The sequence below is a fragment of the Castor canadensis genome, chromosome 4 (assembly GCF_047511655.1).
Source record: "Castor canadensis chromosome 4, mCasCan1.hap1v2, whole genome shotgun sequence".
Taxonomy (NCBI): Eukaryota; Metazoa; Chordata; class Mammalia; order Rodentia; family Castoridae; genus Castor; species Castor canadensis.
The window spans coordinates 75826644-75850519 of NC_133389.1; the positions used below are offsets into that span (position 1 = coordinate 75826644).

The 23876-nt window shown below is 49.1% G+C and overlaps 1 protein-coding gene across 1 annotated transcript in view; it reads right to left on the bottom strand.

Moving 5' to 3' along the window:
* The window catches only part of Myo7b (myosin VIIB), an 86372-nt gene that overhangs the window by 30242 nt on the left and 32254 nt on the right, over positions 1–23876 (bottom strand). The window contains exons 6-18 of the mRNA XM_074070464.1: positions 22155–22276; positions 18951–19093; positions 17212–17325; positions 15611–15764; positions 13384–13460; positions 11655–11774; positions 11286–11428; positions 8590–8800; positions 8062–8197; positions 3872–4035; positions 2875–3012; positions 1031–1183; positions 413–511 (exon numbers count right to left, since the gene is read on the bottom strand). Coding sequence (XP_073926565.1) covers positions 413–511; positions 1031–1183; positions 2875–3012; positions 3872–4035; positions 8062–8197; positions 8590–8800; positions 11286–11428; positions 11655–11774; positions 13384–13460; positions 15611–15764; positions 17212–17325; positions 18951–19093; positions 22155–22276 — 1774 coding nt within the window. The remainder of the gene's footprint in view (positions 1–412; positions 512–1030; positions 1184–2874; positions 3013–3871; positions 4036–8061; positions 8198–8589; positions 8801–11285; positions 11429–11654; positions 11775–13383; positions 13461–15610; positions 15765–17211; positions 17326–18950; positions 19094–22154; positions 22277–23876) is intronic.

Here is a 23876-nt window from a genome sequence, read left to right on the forward strand (position 1 = left end):
AGCAGGGAAGGAAGGAATGCAGGGGTGGGCTCTCCTCGCTTGACCATCTTCCCACACTGACCTTACTGCTATGCCCATATAGCAGTCCCCACCTGTCCCACTTTCCTGGGACGCTCCCTTTGTTGGCGTCACCTCTCAACCAGATCAGAAGTCCCTCTGCTTCTCCCTTCCTAACCGGGTCACTGTGCCCCAGCATGGGTCTGACTAAGGCACAGGCAGAGGAAAAATAAACAGACCAGAGGGCTGGGGCCAGAATGAGGCCCTGTGGGGGAGGAAGAGGGAGCAGCAAAAACTGGGTGGGTGATGGAAGGTGTCCTCCTGGATCTGATCTCTCTGCCCTCTCCTCACTAAACTCACCCTCCCATGGCTTAGGAGGCTATGAGCTGATGATGCTGGCTCCTTGTGGTCTCACCTTAAGGAAAATTTTGTTTTTTCCCATTTTCCAGTCTTTGTCTGTCCCCAGGCACACATCAGTGATGTGCAAGGTCATCTGGCGGAACTTGTCTCGAAACTACATGGGAAAAATAGGGGTGGCTGGGTGCCAGTTGGAGCAGGGACTCTGGGGATGTTGGGGGGCTCCTCCAGGGTTTCCCAGTCCCTCTCCCACCTCCAGGCGTCACATCAGTTGGGCACAGGCACAGCCAGCATCTCAGATCAAGGAGTGGGCACAGGGCTCAGGACTCCCAGGCACTTGACCTGAGACCAGCCCAAACTTTAGGATGGCTGAAGGTTTCAGGAAGAATGGGAAGACCTCCTGCCCCACAGAGCTCCCTAGCCACACCTCCACTCCTCAGTTCTGCTGATAGGAGAGCAGAACTGTTCTTAGTAAGCTCCTAGACAGCGTCATCCAGACCCAGGGAAAGCCACTCACCTTTCTTTACAGCACTGGGAAATTTAAGAGAGAGTGGGAGGACAAAAGGAAGGCTAGACAGAGGTCATATCAAGTATGGGCAGTTCAGGGAGGGTCCTGAGCATCAGGAGGGCAGTAGGAGGATCCCCAGGGACGGGAGAGCTGGGTGGGGGAGCCCACCTGCATGCGCTCGGTGCTGGACAGCAGCACTCGGAACCTTTGGGAGAACTCGTCAAACGTGTAGCGGATGGGGAAGCCCGACTTGCGGATGTGCACAGTCTCCATCATGCCGGAGTAACGCAGCTGCTGGATGCACAGCTGGCGGTCGAAGAGCTGCGGGTGTAGCCAGCCCTGGTGAGTGAAGGCCATACCTCCCCACCACTCCTCCATCGCAGCCCACAGGAGGGGTCAGACACCCAGGAGGGGCTGCTCCCCCACCCACGAGAACTAAACAAATGCTTGACTGAATTAAAATGACATTTTGAAGAGGGTGGAAGTGGCTGTAAAGTGTTTCCCAGGAGACAGAAGTCGATGGTAGAAACTGCCACCAGCAACATCACCGTACTTCCATCGCTCAAGAAAAGCCAAAGGTTTGGAATAGGAAAGACACGTGGACATCTCTAAAGAGGTTTTTATGCCCCTTGCTAATGTCCTGTTGGGCACTTTCCTGTCGTGCCTCCCACACCATAGTGGAAGGAAGAAATACAGCTCACACACTTAGAGGCAGAAGTTCCTCGTGTTGACAAATTCTCTCCCTTCCCCGAGATGGGCTAGGAGAGCTGGTGGTAGCAGTGACTGTAGGGAACTGAGCTGTCCCCTGCTTGGAGGCTGGCATGGCTTCCAGAAGGAATTTGGGAATGATGGTTCACCTGGTGCACCAGGCTTCCACGCTGGCCACAAGACTACCCTGGTTTGGCCTCTGGAGAGCTCTCCTTGACCTGGGGCACTAGAGGAGACACCTTCTAAGGGGACAATCCCCCTAAAGGACACTGTCCCCCTCCTGTATCAATGAAAGCATCAGAGACAACTACTCCAGGGATCTCAGCCACCATGATTAGCTCTGGGTAAGTAGTCAACTGCTATGAATTGAATATTTCCTATACCTGGTGTTTCTCACTTAATCTTAGTCTGGGCTTCTCCTCCACACTGCACAGCAAGGCAGCAGCCACTACTGACAAATGTTCTGACCAGAGACACCCACAGAACCTGAATCTCAGCTTAGGTTGCTTTACCTGTCCTGTAGTCACCTCAGTGAGCAGTGTGGGTGCTGAGAGGTGTCTGGGAGCACTGTGACTTCTCCCAGCAGTTAAGGAGCAAGAGAAGGTGTCTAACATGTGCCTGTTGTTACTGTAAGGAAGATAATGCTCAGCTTCGTGAGGCAACTCCAACTTATACGATTGCATGCTTTTCAAATTGCACGTCATTTCATGTACTCTTTATTCTTATTCCCTTGTAAGTCAGGGGTTTTTTTGTTGTTGTTATTTTTATGTCCTTTCAAATGGCATCTCCTAATTTGGGGAGTCTCTGTGTTGCAGCCTCTGATGAGGATTCTGCAGATCAGGGATTCCCAGGTTCCTGTCCCCTCCCCACAAACATGTGCAGAAAGGCACTGCAGGTCGCAGCCATCAGGAATGGCACTAGACTGAAGTTCTAGGCCTTTAGTAGCTGTGGCCATTTCGTGAGTATGCATGGGAGATGTGCTGCAATGTCAAGTCCCACCCTCCTGCAGCCACCTCACTGCAGGAGTCACCCTGACTTCTGCAAGTCAGACTCAGAGAAGCCAAGAACCTGGCTGAACACACAGTGCAGACAATGGCAGGGCTAAGGGAACTAGTGAGGTCTGGGTGCTCCGAAGCCCTGCAGGTCACTGACCTGAAACTGACCTACACTGATCTCCTTACCTTAGGGTGCTCATCTGTAAAGTGGGGGCAGATAACAGCTCTGGCAAAAGGAGCAACCAAGACCCTAGATGCCTTAGACAGTGCCTTTCTCCCCATATGCATCCTTGGCCTCCCCTGGTTTACCAGTGGCTTCTTGTACTCGTTGGGTTTGATGCAGCGGATGAAGTAGGGCTGACAGTTGGTCAGAATTTTCATCAGCTGCTCCAGGGACTGCTTGAACTGGCCTGCCAAGGTGGAGGGCCGCTTGGTGGAGTCTGTGTACTGGTGGGGAAACACAGGTATGAAGAGGACTCAGGAGCTGCAGCCTGAGCCACAGCTGACCTGTGGGGTATGAGGGCTGCTGTGGAAGCATTGCACTCACTCACTCTCTCACTCATTAACTCACTCACTCATTCATTGACTTACTCATCACTCACACACTCACTCATTCACCCACTTATCACTCAATCACTCATTCACTCACTCACTCACTCATCACTTACTCATTTACTCACTCATTCATTCACGCACTTATCCATTCATTCACTTATCCCTCACTCATTCACTCACTCAGAATGCACTCACTCATTAACTCTCTCATGTAACCATTCACTCACTCATCACTCACTCACTCATTCACTCACTCATCCACTCACTCATCCATCGCTCACTCGCTCATTCACTCTCATCTAACCATTCACTCACTCACTCACCGCTCAAGTCACTTATTCACTCACTTACAAATTCACTCATTCACTCACTCATCACTCACTCACTCACTCATCACTCACTCACTCATTCACTCACTCATCCATCGCTCACTCGCTCATTCACTCTCATCTAACCATTCACTCACTCACTCACCGCTCAAGTCACTTATTCACTCACTTACAAATTCACTCATTCACTCACTCATCACTCACTCACTCACTCATCACTCACTCACTCATCACTCATTCACTCACTCACTCATCTAACCATTCACTCACTCACTCACTCATTCTCCCTTGGCACAGGACTCTCAGGGTTCTGTGGTGTGCTGGGGAGTAAATGGTTATCCTGGGAACATGGTTCTGGCCCTGTGGCCATCCCTGGTGGAGAGAGGCCCAGAGGGCCAGCGGGGGGTGCACTGGGAGCATACCTTGAAGAGCTGGCTCTCATCCTTTGCCCGGCGGATAGTACCATGGCCCAGCTTGGTGTCTGCTGACTCCACATTGAATATTTCCCTCAGGAATTTGTTTTTGGAAGACCGAACCAGGGTGAGGATATCTGTGTTAAGCATGTCTCGGTTCTTTTCCAGGAAGCCTATGGGAACAGTGGAAACCACAGGTCAGCTCAGCCACCACCCCCCACTCCACAGGGAGGATGAGATGCCCAGAGGGAACCCTGTAACAACCTCCTGAAGCCATGCTGCCTTTCCCTGCACCCAGGCACCCCCATCTCTACCCATCCCCACGTTGTTTCTGCCCTCTGAACTCTCAACCTCCCAGGTCCCCATGCCTCTCTGACCTTGTCACATAAGCTGACACAATTCCTCTGCCTTTGGGGCCTTGGGAGGTTCTGTCAGGGCTGGGGCCCCTTGTAACCTGAAGACTGAGCCTCCAGAAACGGGGAGCAGACGTTATGGACTGAATGGTGCTATCCCCAACTCAATAATTGAAATATTAGAATGTGTATGGCTCTCCTGTGTTTGGAGAGAAGGTCTTGAAAGAGGTGATTAAGGTAAAAAGGTCATGAGGGTGGGCCCTGATCCAGGATGAATGGTGTCATTATAAGAAGAAACCAACCCTGTGACACCTTGATCTCAGACTTCCAGCCTCCAGAACTGTGAGGCAATAATTTCTGTGGTATTTGTTACTGCCGCCCTAGCTAAGACAGGCATGGGCCAGGGATTAAAAGACTCACCTTTCCCCTCCAGCTATGAGTAAGACTGGCCTAGCTCTGAAATAGGGATAGAAACACGCAGAGAGGATGCTGAAGATGAGTTGCTTCTCACAGCCTGGCCAGAGGAAACCAGGACCATGCTCCCTGGACAATGAGGGCTGACCCTCAACAGCACAACCCTGATCTTCCTCTCCCATTCTGCCCCCTCTAGGTTGCCCTGCCTTTGAGTGACATGCTCTGTCTGTACCTGTACAGCCTGGCATAGGACTGGGAAGGCAAGACAGGATAGGAGAAAGAAGGGGGCCTGTTGGCCCATCTCTGCCTACAGGTGTCTGTGAGGGGGCAGCATCCAGGGAGGGGCCTGTGCCAGGTACAGAGTGGATGGCACAAGGATCCTTGCAGAGTGGGGAGTGACAGGAGTGGTATGCACTGAAAAGCTGATGGGCAACTCCAGGCTACCTGTGAGGAGACAGCACGGAGCTCCTGCCCCACTGTGTGCTGGGACACTGCCCTCTGAAGACTGGGGATGAGGGGCTGCTACTCCACGACACCCACACCTCCTGGGGCTCAGGCAGAGCCTCCCTCTCCTGGGGTAAGGAGCTCCCTGAGCGTTTTTAGAGGGAGGGCAGGATTGAGGCACCCCTGAGCTTAATAGCCCCCCAGACAGAGTAGGTAGAGCTGAGGTTGTGGGCCTGGCAGGGAACCCCAAATAAAAAACAGACAGCTTTGCCTTAATGATTGTTTCTAGAATCTTGTAACCAGAAAATCTAGAATAAAGTTATCTGAATCTTAGCATACATGTGTAAGTTTCACGTCACTTCAAAAACATAAAACTCAGGCTGGCAGAGTGGCTCAAGTGATAGAATGCCTGCCTAGCAAGGATGGGCCCCTGAGTTCAAACCCAACGCCACCAAAACAACCCCCAAAAAATCAAAACCATAGAACTCAGCCTTGAGTTGCCCATGGAGGATGGGGGATGTGCTCAATGTCTTGTTTGGGTTCAGGGACCCTCCCTTTCTGAAGGACCCAAAGTCTGATCTGGAATCATGAAGGAGCCATTTCTCCTTCCCATTTCTCCAACAGAAACACCCACCTGCCAGCACCTCACTTCTTCTATATAAACAAGCAGTCCTTCCTGCCACTTTCTCCAGTGGAAAAGTTCACAAGCATCACCCCTGGATTTGTGTCTCCAGTTCAACAGGCCAGAGTGTGTCCTCCATTCTCCACACAGCTGCAGAGTGACGCTCGGCTGCCCTGCTTTCCTGACCACAGCTATATACTGGCCACCTTTCTCATTTTTCTAAGCACACCCGGCCTTTGCTTCTCCACTCAAAACCATGCTGACCCTACCTCAACACATGGCAAAAGTAATTCAAAATGGATCAGAGACCAAAAGTAAAAGCTAGACCTGAAAACCTCTTGTAAAAATGTGCAGGAATGAATCTTCATGATGCTGGATTTGAGAAGCAACAAAAGGAAAATGGATAAGTTGAACTTTATTTATTATTTATTTGCAGTACTGGGGTTTGAACTCAGGGCCTCACTCTTGCTAGGCAGGTGCTCTATCACTCGAGCCACTCCACCAGCCCTCCTGATGGCTGAATGTCACTTCATGTTCCTGTTGACCATTTGTATATCTTCTTGGGAAAAATGTCTATTCAAATCCATTTCCATGTTTTAATTGGGCTTGTCTTTTTTGCTATTGAGTTATAACAGTGCTTTATACATTCTGGACACAAGTACTTTATCAGATGTATTATTTGTGAACATTTTTTCATTCTGGGGATTGTCTTCTTGCTTTCTCAATGGTTTCCTCTGAAGCACAAAAGTTTTCCATTTTAAAGAAGGTCAATTTATCTAGCCGGGTGCCAGTGGCTCACACCTGTAATCCCAGATACTCAGGGGGCAGACATCAGGAGGATCACAGTGTGAAGCCAGCCGCAGGCAAATAGTTCACAAGAATCTATCTTGAAAAAACCCTTCACAAAAAAGAGCTGGCAGAGTGGCACAAGTGGTATAGCTCCTGCCTAGCAAGCATGAAGCCCTGAATTCAAATCCCAGTGCTGCCAAAAACCCAATATTGAGATATCACTTCAAAGCTACTAACTAGGACAGCTAAAAAAAAAAAAAAAGGCAAATAATAACATGTATTGGTAAGAGTGTAGACAAGCTGGAGCTCAGGTGAGAATGCAAAATAGTGCAGCCACTTTGGAAAAGAGTTTGGTGGGTCCTCAAAATATAAAACATAGAGTTACCATGTAGCAGGGAGGAGGATCAGAAGAAAACAGACTAGGCCTGTGTTCTGATAATGAGGCAGGGGGAAGGGATAGCATAGCAGAGAGATAAAACCTAAAGAATCCAAAGGTGAAGAACGTCACATAGCAGTAGGGGTAGAGGGACACTAGCACTAGGCTGAAGTAGCCAATAGAATTGCATGGAACCATATATGGGTTAAACCTTGCTTTTTAATTTCATTGCTTCTGTAACCTGCTTACAAGGGTATATAAGGTGAGAACCCTTTGTTCTCAGGGCTCAGCCTTTGGACACGAGTCAGCTGGCTCTGTGCTGGCACAATAAATGTTGCTTCCTGCTAAACTGCCTCAGTGTCCCGTATCTCAGCTTGCAAATTCCCAAACCAGCCACATGACCTAGCGATTTCTTTGTGAGGTATATCCCCAGGAGAAGTGAAAACATATCTCCACACAAAAGCTTGTAAATGGCTGTGCATAGCTGCTTTATGAAGAATAGACACAAAGAAGAAACAACTGAAATGTCCTTCAGTTGGTGAAGAGATAAGCAAAATGCAATAGAATATTACCCTGCACTAAAAGGAAATGAAGAACTGATACAATCTGCCACATAGCTGAACCTTGAAATCATGACAAGTGAAAGAAACCAGCCACAAAGAACCACATCTGGTATGGTTCTGTTTAGATTAAATGTCCAGAACAGGCAAATCCATAGAGATGGAAATTAGTTCTTACCCATGGTTTGGAGGGTAATGGGGCAGATTCTTTCTGAGGTGATGAAAATATTCTAAAATTGTGGCAATTATCACTCAATTCTGTGAATATATTAAAAACCACTGAGCAGCTGAGTGTGGTGGTACACACCTGTAATCCCAGCACTTTGAAGACTGAGGCAAGAGGATTGTGAGTACCAGCTTGTGGTACATAGCAAGTCAAACAAACAAGCTCCAAAGCCCCCAAGCCCCACTTGAAGTGGATGAATACGGTATGTGAATTCTATCTCCAATATGAGCCACTATCAAAAGGAAAACAACCACTGCCTGGTCTATTCCCTTTCCTTTCTGTAGCAGAAGCCATGTTACTCATCCTGCCATCCCATTACTAGATCTCAAAAAACCCTGTACTCATGGCCTCCTTTCTGCAGTCTCCCTGGAATCTACTCCAGATCTGGACAGAGTAGTAACGGAACTGTACCCACCTTCTACCTGGTAGTACACCTTGCCTGCAAAGTGGGCAATGCCAAATCTGGTATCGTGGATGTTCTTGGGTTTCAGGAAAGCCTTGTTGTTGCCGTGAATGCTGTTCAATTTTTGCAGCATGGTGATGTCTGTCCCCTGCAAGACAAGACATTCTATATGGGCTGAGGCCCCAGAGTCTTGCCACAGGGCTCACAGGGGCGAAGCAAGCTGGGTTCTCTGCAGATGGGAAATTAACCTGCATGTGTCAGTGACTTGTAGTAAGTGAGGGCCTACCCGGGAACAGGGGCTGGGTCAGCTACTCCCACTGCCAGCTCTCCTGCTCCACCCTCTGGACAGTTGTCCAGGTACCCAGCAGACAGGGAAGCCTTCCTACGGGAAGGAGAGGAGGGTCTGGTTAGGTCCAACTTCATTTGCTTATTCCTGGCAGAGTCTCCAGCAATCCTGGTAGCAAGTATGCCACCAAATGGGGTTTGCTACCTTACAGAGAAGCCTCATAAGCAGGGCTTCGCCTGGAGGCCCGGACACACCTGTGGGAAGCGGCTTTCTTCATCCAGGAGGGAGATGATGCTCATCGGCCGGAGGGCCAGCAGGTCCAGGGTGGGCCGGTTGTCGCTGTAGTGGATATAGTCCCAGGCGATGTTCTCCGAGCGGTACTCCTCCTGCTCCATGGTGAACACGTGCCGCACAAAGAACTGCTGCAGGTGCTCATTGGCAAAGTTGATGCAGAGCTGCTCAAAGCTGTGGAAGCAACGCCACCACCCAGGAGGGGTGGAGCAGGGTCAGTGTGGTCCTGTTGCAGCTGGCAGGAACCCTGGGACACTGACCATCTGCACCTAGCCACATCTGCATATGCCCACTGATACACCTCCCTGTGCACACAGAGCTCTTGTGTGCACGCAGGTGCACCTTCCCTGCTCATGTCTCTTCTCTTCTCTGCCTCCATTACTGTCGCTGCCCCAACCCCACGGCAAACAGACTGACAGAAATGAGAAGGCCCAGTGTAGCATCAAGTCCTAGCCTTTGGTTTCTTACCCCCTACTGGGTCTTTTGACAAGCCTGCCTATCCTAACACTGAGGCTATTTCTATGAGGCCAAGTGCACACAAAAGCCCCAGCCCCATGGGTAAGCTGCCTTGGTATTGAGATGAGCTCCCAGAGATCTAGGCCTTTTTTTTTGGTGTGTGTGTGGGGGGGTACTGGGGTTTGAACTCAGGGACTCACGTTTTCTAGGCCAGCGCTCTACCACTTGAGCCACTCCGCCAGCCCCCAGAGGCCTCGTGTTGTCTTCTGGGCCCTTCAGAATTGACCAGCCTCTTCCCCATTTCCACCAGTCCTCCAACCCATTGCTCCTCCCAGGCTCCCTACAAGAGAAATGGCCTCTCTACCCACTACGCCTGGTTCAGGTCAGAAACCAAGACTTATGTTTGACTCTGTTTTTCCTCATCAATTCCTACCCTGAACTTAACACCTTGAACTGTTTGCTTCTTTTTGTTCACATCCCTGCTGCCCTAATCCAGGCCAGGTGCACTGCTCACCTGGGGCACAGGAATAGCCTCCAAACAGCTCTCCCTGCCGCCAGCCTCACCCCTCGTCATTCTCTATCTGGCCACCAGAGGGAGCTTTATGACCCGTAAATCAGATCCAGCTTCCTAATGCTTTCAGGATCCAGATAGTGACCACAGGAGGAAGTCCTGACCACCTCTCCAGCCTCACTGGGGGCCATTGTCTGGCTGTTCTGGACTTCTCACGGTGCCCTGAATGCTCCTGGTTCTTTCCTACCACCCAGTCTTGCTGCCTTTTCCTCTCTCACCTCTTGACAGCTCGTTCTCTTTAGGTCTCTCTTAGACATCTCGTCCTCAGGATGTGTCACCCATTAGGCAAAAGCTTATTATACCTGAGACCGTTCATTCATCTTTTAACCCAAAAGATGAGGGAACAGACCCACTATGCCCCCCCCACTCAGCATGCTGTGTGGTGTTCCATGGACATTTGCAGAAACTGTGACTGCCTCGTAGCACCTCCTTCCCAGGCTGCCCCATCATACACCCAGCTGGTAGCCACTGGTGGCCTTTGTTCAGGAAGGAGTCTCTGCATACACGGCTAGCTCCCTAGAACCAACCACTCATCTACTTCCAAAGAGCACACAATGTGCTTGCTTATTTGTCCTTCCTTGGGGCCAGAAACCAAAGGTCTGATTCACACTTGAGTTTCGTGTGCCATAGAGCTCCCGTGGCAAGATTAGATCTGCCAGCCCTGTTCCCTTTTATGTGACTGCAGTGAGCAGGCCTCTGTCCCCAAACTCAGTTAACCTTGGGGAGGGGGAAGCCTCTGCTTGTTCTTGGAGTGGCTTGCGTCTGCCAATTCTGGATCCCAAGGCAACTTCTAAATCCCTCTCATGTCTGACATCACTTGGAGATAGGGCCTTGGATAAGGGCATGCCAAGGTCAGGCCAGCACTTTGGCTCTTTAGACAGGGCTCAGAGACCTCTGCTTTTTGGAACCAGTGGCCTGGGCTCTGTCTGCTAATTCTTTTACAAGAATCAGGCCCAGGTAAGCTGATTGCCTCTAAGATGCTTTCTGTCTCCTTGTGTCACAGGCATCTCTTCCCCATTTGACCATCTCTTGCCCATGACAATGCACTGGAACATCACCTGTCTGTTTATGGCTCCATTAACCACCATGTCCACTCCACCCACAGCCTTCATTAGTCTTCTCTCCTAGCAATGCTCTGATCTGCTTCCTGGTCTCAACTCTTCTGTGTCCAGTCATACTGAGAGTCAGGGGCAGAGGCGTCCTATCTTAACTTACTCCCTTCTACACTCAAAAGTCAGGGTTTGGTCCACATTAGTCCACAAACACTTCTCAGTTGAATCAATGTCATTGATTTTCATTGTCACTCTGACTGCATGTGATAAGTCACCCTGGTTCAAGAGCAGTGTCAGGGACTAGCGTCTCATCCTGGCTCTTGGAGATGGATTTTATCTATGGGGCCTTCTCTGGATGTGATGAGGTGATGGGAATGTACACGGGTCATTTCTGCAGAAGACTTGGGCCTTTTCAGAGATACTCTAGCATTGTGAGTGGCAGTGAGAGGTCCCTGCTCCTAGCCCAGCAGTGAGGGGTGGAATGAGATGGGAGATGGGGATGGGTATCATCTGGCTTGCTCTGTTAGAGTCCCTGCTCATCTTCCATTTTCTGAAAGCAGGTGGCCTAAGATCTTTATACCTATTATTCTGGAAATTCTCAAAGCCAAATATGTCCAGGAGACCGATGGCTCTCCGTACATTCTTTGGGTCTTGACTAGGGGGAGTGAAGATTGCAGTGTTGATCTTCTTGATGATCCACAGGAAGAGATGCCCATAGATGCCCTAGGGAGACATGGGGTGATACCTCTGGGCTTTGAGGCACAAGGGGAGACTGCCTCTTCTCCAAGTTTACCCAGAAAGGCGGCATGCAGACCAAATGTCACCGACATATTGAAGGATGTTACCCTGATTTAAAGACAAGAAACCCAGGCCAGACAAGATGAGAAGTCCATAGCCACTGGGTGGTTGACCAGAAGAGTTGGGACCTGCCCAGCAATCTCTGCTCTACCTTGACGAAGGCATCCCTCCGGTCTGCGGCCTGGGCGATGTTCAAGGGCCTGGTGACAAATTCCCCACGGATGAGGATGGTATGCTTGATCAGACAGTCCCGGAGTGCCTGGTGTTGCACCTGGGAAGGCAGGCAGGGCTCATTATGTCTGTGGAACAGAGACTGGCCCAGGACTCTCACCTGTTCCTGCCATGTCTTGTTCCCTCTTTTGACCAAACACCCCATATCCAGCACGTGAGGGTGGGTGGAGCCTGTGACCAGCGCTAGACCAATTGGAGCCACTATTAGGGACCCGGGAATGCTGGGCACAGAGCATGCAGGGAGGGTGTACCCATGTTTGGACCCTAGCATACTGATCACCTGAGACCTGGGAAAAGGGCAGGCCTCAGCAATGCCGTAACCAAAATCACCCTGCTGGAGACTGGAGGCCTGAAGGAACAAGGGGACTCTGGATGGACTGCCCTCTCCCACACCAAGCCTAAGCTGGCAAAACCCAACGTTTCTAGGTACCTGCTGTAGTTTGCAAGTGCCTCCAAAAGTTAACATATTGCAAACTTAATGGTATTTGGAGGTGAGACTTTGGGAGGTGACTGATTCATGAGGGCTCTGCCTTCATAAATGGATGGATCTATTCATAGAATTAAGGATTGCTGGATTAATGGATGATCTAGGAAGTGGCTCTGCTATAAAAGCGAGCTCTGGACAGGCACCCTGTAATCTTAACTATTCAGGAGGCAGAGATCAGGAGGATCGCGGTTTGAAGCCAGGCCAGGAAAATAGTTCTGTGAGACCCTATCTCAAAAAAACTCTTCACTAAAAAGGGCTAGTGGAGTGGCTCAAGATGTAGGTCCTGAGTTCAAACCCCAGTACTGCAAAAAGAAAAATTAAATTAAATTTACAAAAGCGAGCTCTGATGCCCTCCACCATATGTTATGGTCCAGCAAGGAAGCCTGACCAGATGCCATGCCCTTAGACTTCCCAGCCTCCAAAACTGTAAGCTAAGTCAATATCAGTTCTTTATAAATTATCCAGTTCCAGGTATTCTGTTATAGTGACAGAAAATGGACAAAGACAATGCTCTTAAATCTAGTGAACATTAACAGAAAAATGTGCCTGATATGTGACGGCATTTTTTTTTCCTTCTGACTCAATTAACTTCTCAGCAGAACTGTCAATGGGATGTGACATGAAAGGATGCTACAATGCCCTCAGTGCAAAGGTATGTCCCCACTCAGACCCCACTGCCCTCTTTCTGAGTTGAGGCTCCTTTGGGTCTCTGGAATGACATGAGGAGCTGATGGCACAAGCCATGGATGGACTCAGTGGCACATTCCACTTTCCCAGAACAGCACAACTCATGGGAGACAAGGACACAGGACAGGGACACTCTGATGTGGGTAGGGTTTATGTGCCTGAGTGGAGAATGAGGGTGCCGAGTGTAGGGCCGCTGTGGGGCAGGAGGGAACACGGAAAAGGGGCAGAAATACTTGTTAACTGGTCATTTCACTGCTTTGTTAATGACCAGCTTACACTCTTTCCCACCCCTGTGCCCCCTCTCAGGGGTCCATATGTGCAGAAGCGCACAGAGATTGAGCTCAGAGTCTGGGAGAGGGCAGGAGGCAGGGATGGGGACCTGGGCAGGGCTTCAAGACTCAGGTGCCAGGGGGTTGTCAGCCCACACTCCCAAGTCTTACAAAGACGGAAGGTAACAGACACAACAGCCCAGTACCTCCAGTAACTTCATCACAGTGGGAAAGGCGGGTGTCTCCATCACGTCGGAGGAATCCAAGTTCTCGAAGACTGCAGCTAGAGAGAGAAGCAGCAACCCTGAGTGGAAAAGTGTCTGAAGGGATGGGCAGAGGGTCTGGGAAGGCCTGGGCCCTTGGCAGCCCCATTTTCCTGCCTTAGCAAACACTGTCCTAGGTGAGCCCTGCATTTCCCTGGGCCCTCTCTTGGAGAGAGTGAATGTCCTCAGTGACCACAGCTATTGGCATCCTAGCTGTGAATGAATATAACAGATCATGGCCCCCTCTGCCTGGTGAGGTCAGGGTCCCAGGTCATAGAGAAGTTTGAAGAATTGCAGGCTTAATGGGGAGAGAGGACTGGGCTGGGATACCCAGCAGGCACTGGTGCTGATGGGCTGACTGGGGTCAAATTAGGGAAGAAGGTGAGCCACCATCCCTTCTTCAGGCCACTCTGCTGTCCACAAAAGCTGGGGCATTCATTTATCCATGAAGTCAAATGAAGCAAGCATTAATGGAGCACCATCTGTAAGCAACAGTCTTTGACCACCTCTCAACTTCTGTTTCCTTCTCTTTGAGCCAATGCCTACCTTAAGACTACTTGCTAGGATGGGTGTGGTTTATTTTTCTTTTGTAAACTTGAAAAAATTGTGAAATAAGACATACAGATTGAAAGTGCATCAAACACAAAGGATGTTGTAATTAATAAAATCGACACTGTGTGATAGTGAATAAAGCTATAGATGAGGCCAACACCAAAGCTAGGCACTTGTCCTTTTTTTCATGGAATCACTTCCTTGGTTTTTTGTCATGTTTTTATCGCCTATGCAGAGTTGCTACATAACATTTAGTTTTACTGGGTTGAAGTGCTACATTAGTGTCATCTCTCTGCCTGCATCCTCTGAGCCTGGTGCACCTCCATGTCCCAGGGGTCACTTCTGGTTAGTATGTGCCTTCCCTGACAGAAGTGCCTACTGTGGTTGATAGGTGACAGATCACTGAACTACCACCTGTCTTGAGGTGATCTTCTGATACCATGTGAGATAGTGGTCCAAGCTCATGTTCTCCGTGTGACACACACTGCTCCAGAACAGTTTCCTGTAAGTCTGTTTTTCCGTACTGCTCTGTGAGTTGATGTCTTCTACTGGTCCTAACACCAGCCATATCTCTTCAACTATTGCCTCTCTCTTCTCCACTAGGGTGCCAATGAAAGGTTTGCTATACCTTTTCCTAGCATCCTCTGGTTTCCAATCTTCTCTTTTATATTTTCCATCTTTTGCCCTCTGTGATGTACTCCCATGATTTCTTCTGAATTTTCCTCTAGCTTAAACATTTCCTCAACTGCTAAACCCATCCATTCAGTTTTTAAACTTTTTTTTTGCAGTACTGGGGCTTGAATTCAGAGCCTACACTTTGAGCCACTCCGCCAGACCTTTTTTGTGAAGGGTTTTTTTCGAAATAGCATCTCGTGGAACTATTTGCCTGGGCTGGCTTTGAACTGCAATCCTGATCTCTGCCTCCTGAGTAGCTAGGATTACAGGTGTGAGCCACCAGCGCTCAGCAGTTTTTATTATTTTTTTTAATGTTAGAATTTCCATGTAGTTCCTTTTAAAATGTTAGAATTTCCATTTCTCTGTCTAAATTTTCAAGCTTAGTTTTTTCTTTTCTTGAACAAGCAGAGTTGCTCTGTGTTCTGTGTTCAATATTTGAAATCTTCATGGATCTATTGCTATTGTTATTTCTGTTGGTTCCTGCTCATGGTACCTTGTTTCCTTGTTCCTATTTATTTCTGGATGCATGCTGGATGTTGTTATTAAAATATGTTTAGAAGGAATGGTTAGTAATCTAGGTTGCTAGCAGTTTCCTCTGGAGAATAATTTCTGTCAGGTGCTTGGTTAGACCAGATCACCTTGATCTTTGTGAACTGGTTTACAAGTTCATTCATGGATTTATTTATTCTGGTTAACCACGACCCCAAGAGAGTAGTCCTTTGAGTTCCCAGATAAAAGTGGAAGTTACTGATGAGTCTCTGTCCTTTGGAGGCCCCATGAGGCCTCCAAAATAAGAGCTACGTTTTTAGACGTCTTTTCTAAGACCAGTTTGGACCATGTGACCTGTGGGCCCTTTTGGCAGAAGCCCCAGAGACTTTTTCCTGCTGTTCCCCTCCCCCTGCCCTCCTCCCCAAGGGTGCAGCTGGAGTGGAAGCAGAATTACCCATGAACTCCACATTTCCCAGGTGGAGGATGGCCGCCAGCAGCTTGCTGATGTCCCAGTTCTCGGAGTCGGAGAACAGGAGGATCTTCATGGCTGAGCGGACGTGGGCAAAGTCCTTAGCGTCACTGAGCCCCTCGTAGGACGTGCAGTTTCCCTACGGGACAGGGCATCTCAGCTAATGTGGCCACCCCATGTCCCACCTTCCCCATCCAGAGGCCAGCAGGACTCAGCAGACTCAGAGACTCAGCAGAAGGCCCCTGAGAGTCACACTTTGTAGGTTCTGGGTGGACCCAGAAGAGTCACGTCCAGGCATAAGCTCGGAAAATAGATTAAAGGATTTCCAGAGGCAAAGCCACAATGCTACGAACATGGCATATCTGGGCCTGGCTGCCAGCACTGGCCACTGTGTGACCTCAGGCAAATCATTCCCTTCCTTGAGCCTCTTATCATCTGTCTGCGCTTAAGCCAGCCTCACCTGTCTCTAGGGAATACTGTGGGCTCTTTCCTTTAAAAAAAATCTTCCCAGGCTCACTACATGCCAGGCCCTGTGCTACTTGGTGGGAATTTGGAAATGGTGAGCCACAGTCCTGCTTGGCTGCTGTGCATTCAGGAGGAACAGGCAGGAAGCAAATGACCCTGTTATGGATGGCTATTACCGATGCTGAGACCAAAGAGGCCAGGCTAGTCCCATGGAAAGGTGGAAAAAGGCTTCCTGGAGGAAGTGTATGAGCTGGCCCCATATATGGATCCTCAAAGCAGCCCAGGGTGGAGAATGGCAGGAGCAAGCTGCAAGTGGGAGGCAGGGGCAGGGGCTACAAGGAGGGTGGGGGTCAGAGTTGAGAGGGGAGAAGTCAGCAGAGGATCAGATCCTGGAGGGACCTGGAAGTCATGTCAAGGTGCTTTGACTTTTAGCAAATAATTGTCATCAGAGACATGACACCATCAGATTTATATTGCAGGATGCTCCCCTCTGCTGCAGGTGGATGACACATCAGAGATCAAGATTGGCCTCAGAGATACCCATGAGGAAACTATTGCCATGGTCTAGGCAAGGACTGATGAAGACCGAAGGCAGTGACCACAGAGGGTCAAACAGGAGAGAGATCCATTGTCTTGTCAACCAGCATGAGCACATGACTGCTTGTGCCGGGCTGTCTCAGAAGGTGGGGACAAAGCCACAAGCAGGAGTAAGGCCTTGAATTCTGGGAGCTCATGGTCTAGGGGCACCAACAAGTACTGGAGTAGCAGGCATGTGGGTGACTCTCCATGGTCCACTGTACTGGAAGCCTTTTTCCGGTCCAGAGGGAACCAAAGGAAGGTAGTAGGTATATGGGGAAAGACCACAGGCTCTGCTTGGGGCCTGTAATAAACATGGGGGACTGGAAGGAGGAGGCGTGCAGCCAAGGGCAGGTCTAGGTCTCTGGCAATCATCAGGTTGCTTCCAAAAAGAAGGAGCTGCAACAGGGAAGGGAAAGGGGACGCTGCCTCAGGGGTCCAGCTAGAGCTGGGGCATTTCAGCAGCTGCAGACCAAGGCTTGAGCAGGTCCTGGCGCTTCCTCTCTCCATTCACTACTGAAGGGCGGGATGGGGTGGGAGCTCACCATGGTCAGGTAGTGGTACTCAGAAGGTGTCCCCAGGCCCAGCAGATTCTTCTCCTCTGCACTCATCCCCATGAGCATGCAGTAGAAGATGTGATAGTTCTGTTCCTCTGCAGCCTGGGAGAGAGGGGTCCAGAGAGACTTTGTAAGCAAGTCCCCTGAAGCCACCAGACCTCGCGAGTGTCCTGGCTTCAGCTGTAAGGTCTTCCTGCCAGGTGTGGCTCTGACATTGACCCAAGGGTGGGCCTGGGGTAACTGCTATTCACTTCCTGGGTCTCCAGGGCTGGCTCTTCATGAGTCCTACATTTCCTGCAATTTGGCCATACCTCCCAGCCTGGAAACTGTTGTGCACAAAGTCACAGGAGGCTCTCTAACCTCCCCATCCCATGCACTTGACAGCCACCCAGTGACCCACTGGAGAACTGACAGCCATTGGTTTACCTAGGCGTTCTGTATTTTTAAATTCCTTCTTTTTTTTTTTTTTTTGGCAGTACTGGAGTTTGAACTCAGGGTTTTGTGCTTGCAAGGCAGATGCCCTTTTGCCTGAGCCATGCCTCCAGCCTAATCCTTACACATTGACACTCACAATCCTCCTCCTCCTCCCTTTGAACTCTGCCCAGCATTCCACAGTATAGATATGGCATAATGTGTGTGTGTGTGGTGCTGGGATGGGACCCAGGGCCTTGCACAGGCTAAGCATGTGCTCTACCATTAACCTATAACCCAGCCTGTTCTATAATTTTAATATTGCTCTCTATCATGGTAAGGACTTGTTTCTAATCTGCTTTAGAAGTTTCTCATACAATTTGGGGTACCATTGTGAGGCATAAATTCTACGAATTCACGGACCACTATGGGAAGAAGGACGGGCCTCTGGGAAGGGCATGCCTCGGTCAGAGAGACTGAGCATACTAGCTCTGTGACTTGGGGCAAGTTATTTAATTGGCCTATCTGGACTCAGTTTCTTAATCTGAATAGTAGGGCTAAAGAGACCTGCCTTTCCTGGTTGTTGTGAAGATCCAATGAGATAATACAGGAGAAATGCCTGACACCAGGGGAGAGCGGGGGGGTTCACTAAATGTGACCTTCCTTCTCAGACTGTCTACAGTGCCAACAGGTCTATCTGTCCTCACACACAGCCCAGTCCCTCTGTTGGTGACATTTCCCCCTCTTAACCTTCCTGCGCATGCAGGTACGTTCACGTGCATGCTGTGTTGAGGGTTATTTTACATTTTACACAAACACATGCATTAATTCTGCTGTTATAGGTGCCATAAATAGGATCCCTGTCATTCAGGATTAGCTATCTGATTTGTGGGCCCACTGCAAAATGAAACTGTGGGGCGGGGCCCCTTGCTGAAAAGATAGTAAGAACTTCAAGATGGTGACAGAGTTCTAAACCAAGTGTGTGCCCTTCTGAGCACAGGGCCACAGACCATCACTGTCATCCAGGTCCCCCTGCTTTGACCCCCAATGCACCTGAAGATGCAATCGGAGACTGACTGGGCCTCAATTAATTCCAGTGGTGTGGCATGGTAAACACTAAAGAATGAAGAAAAGTTTATAGAGGGAAAATTCAAAACTGAGGCTATCCTATCGCTTATTTTGCTGCAATACTGGGGAGGCTCGCTGGTTCTGTGAGGCGGCTGGGGGCTGGAGGAGGGGTGAGAAAGACAATGGGACCCTCACCCTTGAGGCGGAGCCTCACCGGGGGCGGGGCCTCACCGTGGGCGGAGCCTCACCTGCCGGCAGACACGGGACTTCTCCAGCAGGAAGTGCTCGATGCGCGCGCTCACGATCACGCCGCTGGGGTTGAAGTAGATGTCGATGTACTTTCCGAAGCGGCTCGAGTTATCGTTGTGGATCGTCTTGGCGTTTCCGAAGGCTGATGGCAAGGGAGCGATGCCCATGACAAAAGACAGGAGAAAATACACCTTTAGGGAGGACGACTGGGTCGGTTCTGAGAGGAGGCGATCCCAGAATTGAAGCTTGGGAGAAGGTTGCGGGAGGAGAATGGCAGCCAAGGCACAATGCAGGAAAGGCTGGGTTTAGAAGACATGGTGGGATTGCTGAGTGAAAATGGGTCGGAGGAAGGACCAGGAGGACAGCAGTGGAAGGTGGACAGAGACAGTGGGAGAGGTCAGGGCCACCAAGCTTTGCATGGCAGCTCAGAATGTGGGGATTCTCCCTGCAGGCGCTGGTAGGCGATAAGGCTTCCGAGGGAGCGCGGGAGCAGGTGCGCGTCTTCCACGCCCAGGCGGCTGGGCCCAGGCTGGGCTGGACAGGGTGAGCTTGCAGGGAGAGCGGCTAGAGCCTCTGGACAGAGGATGTGACCCAAAGCGCCTTTCCTAGAGCTGTTGCTGCGTGCCATCCACAGTAAGAAAGATATTTTGTATAATGCCCTACTATGTACTGTGAAAGGTGTCAGGATCAAAATGGAGTCACTTATGTCAGGTCCTAACCAAAAATAAATAAATAAATAAAAATAAAGACCATGGAGGGAGGGCTGTCACGCACACATGTCTATGATAAAAACTGTTACAAAACATCCCTAAAAGGGGGCTGAGGATGTAGCTCAATGATAGAACACTTATGCATGAGACCTTGAGTTTGATTCCCCAGCACCACAAAAAAAGGGAGTGCTCTTATCCCCATATGCCTGTAACTAGAACTTTTGCCAAGGACTTTCCAAACTTAACCTTGAGACATGAGTCACAAGGATGGCACAAGACCATGTGTCTGGCATACTGTTTCTGCTAATGAATGGATGCTCCAAGATAAGCCCCTGTAACCAATGTTCTCTGTTTCAGAACAAATACACACACTTCTCTCTTTTGCCTTTAAAAGCTTCCGCTTGGAAGCTTCCTCCTTGGATATGCTGTGGTCTCCATAGCACACATACTGTCAGTCCGTAATCCTCAGCCTTTCCCAAATAAACTCAACATTCCTTAGAGTGTCTCTCCATTTGTTATTTGGGTTGACCATACACATTTCTATGTGAACACGCATGATTAAAACAAAATATTCAGTACCAGAGCTGGGCCTGGTGGTACATGCCTGTAATCTCAGCTCTTGGAAGGTTGGAGCAGGAGAACTGTTAGTTCAAGGCCAGTCTGAGCTATATAAGGAGACCCTGTCTTAAAAAAAAAAAATTCAGTGCCAGTTCTTACCAAAAGCATAGGAGAAAATCTTAGGATTAGGCAAAGCATTCTTAGATTCCACACCAAAAGCATGATCCAAAAAAGAAAAAAATAAATAAATTGAACTTAATTAAAATCTAAAACATTTGTCCTGCAAAAGACACTGTTAGGAGAATGAAAAAACAAGCCATAGCACCTGTGGTGTGGCACGCTTGTAATCTCCGCACTCAGGAGGTGGAGGCCAGAGGATAACGAGTTCAAGGTCAACCAGGGCTACTCATTAATAAGGAAGTATATTAATTAAAAGTAGACCAAAGATTTGAACAGATACTTCAACAGAGAAGCTGTCTAAAGGGGAACAGATGTCAGCATCATTATTTATTGTGGTGGGTACTACCCCACACATACCAAAGTGGCAAATATCACCTTGAAGGTGCCAAGGGGCAGAACAACTAGAACTCTCTTACTCTGTTGGTAGGGAAGCAAAGTGGTACAGCCCCTTTGGAAAACATTTTTGACAGTTTCTGCCCTACTTCAATGGATCACTCACCATTGAGGTAAAACATTTCACTCCTGAAATTTACTCAAGAGAAAAACGTGTTTACAGAGGTTCTATTCATAATCATTATAAATTATAAGCCACCAGATTTCCTTCAATTGGTAAACAAACTGTTATGGCCCTACCTTGGAATTATACTCAGCGTTAGAAAGGAAGAACCCTAAATGCATTACACTAGTTGAGGTAGCCAGACACAAAAGGTTATCAACTGAGTCATTTCATTTCTATGACATTCTGAAAAAGACAAAACTGCAGGTGAAAAAAGGACAAATAAATCTGGTTGCAGGGGTCAGGATTGGTTAACTACAAAGTTTGGGGAGTGGTGGGAGTTTTCTGTTTCATGTGATGGGGGGTTATGGAACTGAATGAGTTTGTTAAATCCACAAAAATGTACATCAGAAAGGTTAATGTTTATTGTATGAAAGCATATCTCAATTGTAAAGAAATAAGAGAGCTGGGCATGGTGGTGTACACCTGTAATCCCATGACTCGGGAGGCAGAGATTGGAACATTGAGAGTTCCAGATCAGCCTGGGCTACATAGCAAAACTGTCTCAAAAAGAAAAAAGAAAGAAGAAACAAGATAGATTGTGCTGTCCAGCAACTGCCAGCCTTAGGGCCAAGGTCACAAATTTCTGGGCCTCCCTCACCAGGAACTGAACCCTGGGGGACACTGACACAAAATGCAGGTGCCTGTAAGGGGCAGTTTGATCCAGAGCCTCTCGCTGGGTTGGCCAAGACCTTGTGGGTCCACTGCAAAATGAAACTGTGGGCCCTTGCTAAAACATTACTAAGAATTTCAAGAGGTCGACAACGGGACCTCTTCCCACCCAGTTCTGCTTCCTCTCCTCTTTCCTTTCCAAAGTGGTCAATCAGCATCCCAGTCTGCAGCCTTGCCTTGCCCTTTCCTGATTCCTCCCCCTTTATCTTCTGCAAGGCTAATCCCCTCAAGAAAATCCTTGCAGCCTAACTGTCTGTAAACCACAACTACTTCTCAGGGGCCCTGAACAAACACAGCTAGCATTTCCCAAATTGATTGATCTCAGGAACTCCTTAGTGTTTCCTATGGAAACACACATGATGAAAGTTTATGCAATCATTAGTTATCCCTTCATGCTGCCTGGGAGCCCAACACTACCATCAGCCCCACCCTGGTCCCTGCCCATGGTCACCTCTTGCTTGAAGGAAACCCATCAAAGGGCTGAGGGGGGGCTAGGTAGAAGAGGAGTCTGCTGGGAGACCACTCACCTTCCAGGATGGGGTTAGCCTCCAGGACTTGCTGCTCAATCCACGAATGCTGGCCGCTGACAGTGGCCAGAAACTGCAGGATGAGTTTGGTGGTTTCTGTCTTCCCAGCCCCAGACTCACCGCTGTCAAGAGAATGCAGGGACATGAGACCACAGAAGGACCCTTTCTAATACCCATGACTTTCCTGCAAGCCCACCCACACCTGCATACTTGGTCAGACTGACAGGGACACCTATTCCCCATGCAGAAATCCCATCGAGTTTGTCCTGGAGTCCCCTGTAGGTTTCAGACTGTATGCTGCAGAAATTGTTGGTGTGTTTGTCTTTTCTTCCCTACTCAGCTGCAAAGACCTTCAGCACAGTCAGAGCTGGCTTATTCCAGAGCAGCCAGGCTCAGAAACACAGATGATAGAGCAAGAAGACTCAATATCTTGCTAATGAAAGTGTGGCCTGTAGGCAGGCATGTGTCACCTGGCCAGAAATGTGGACTTACTGTGCTTTATCTGACCCGCAGTTTGCAAGACCTCTAAGAGGATTCCTGTGCTTTAAAGTTGGCACAGGCAACTCCTGCAGTCCCTTACCCAGCTGCAACTTCTGGCCAATTTTGCTTCTGTACTTATGCTTGTACCTGGGCTGGCCTCAGACCATCATACTCCTACCTGTACTTCCTGAGTAGCTGGGATTACAAGCATGTACCACTATATCTAGGTTAATTTTTTTTTGACATAGTGTCTCTTAACTAACTTTTTGCCCAGTCTGGTCTTGAACCATGATCCTTCTATCTCTGCCTCCTGCAATTATAACCTTTTGAAAAGGTCATGATCGATATATCCACATTCTCTATGCCAGCAAACCAGAGTCAGACCAACAAACCTCTGCTGATACTCAGACCCCTGTGAGTGCCTGATCAGTGCCAGGGATTTCTGCAAACACAAGTTGATCAAATAACTGCCAATGTAGAGCCAGATCCATGGAGGCAGAGAGCTTAGGGGACTTGCTCTGCGCCCTGGGAGATGCCAGGTGCTATGATTTGAATATCCACTCCAAAACCCATGTTGAAAGAAATTATTTTTGACATAGTGTCTCACTATGCTGCCCAAGCTGGTCTTAAACTCCTGGGCTTAAGCAATGCTCAGCCTCAACCTTCTGAGTAGCCGGGACTAGAGGTATGCTCCACTGTGCCCAGCTCATGTTGAAATTTAATTGCCACTGTGACAGTATTAAGAGATAGGATTTTGGGCTAGGTGGTATAGCTCAGTGGTAGAGCACTTGCTAGCATGCCTGAGACCTTGGGTTTGACCCTCAGCACCACAAGAAAGGAGGACTTTCAAAAGGTGATTAGGTAAAAGATGGAATAATGCCATTGCTTCAGGAGTGGGCTTCTGATAAAAAGCATAAATTCTGTTCTCTCTCTCTCCCCACGCCCCTGCACTCTCTTGCCATGTTATGACACAGCAGGAGGCTACTATCAGATGTGGCCCCTTGATCTTGGACTTCCAGCCTCCAGAACCACAAGCCAAATGCACTTCTACTGTTTCTAATATACCCAGTCTGGTATTCTGTTGTAGTAGCAGAACACGGACTAAGACACTAGCCTAAGAATACAATTTGACTCAGAATGACCAGCTATTTCCTGCAGGGATCCAGGTTAACCAGGGGGCTCTTTCCTCTCTTCTCAACCTGCCTCCCATCAGCTCTGCTGCAGCACAGCAGGAAGCCAGCC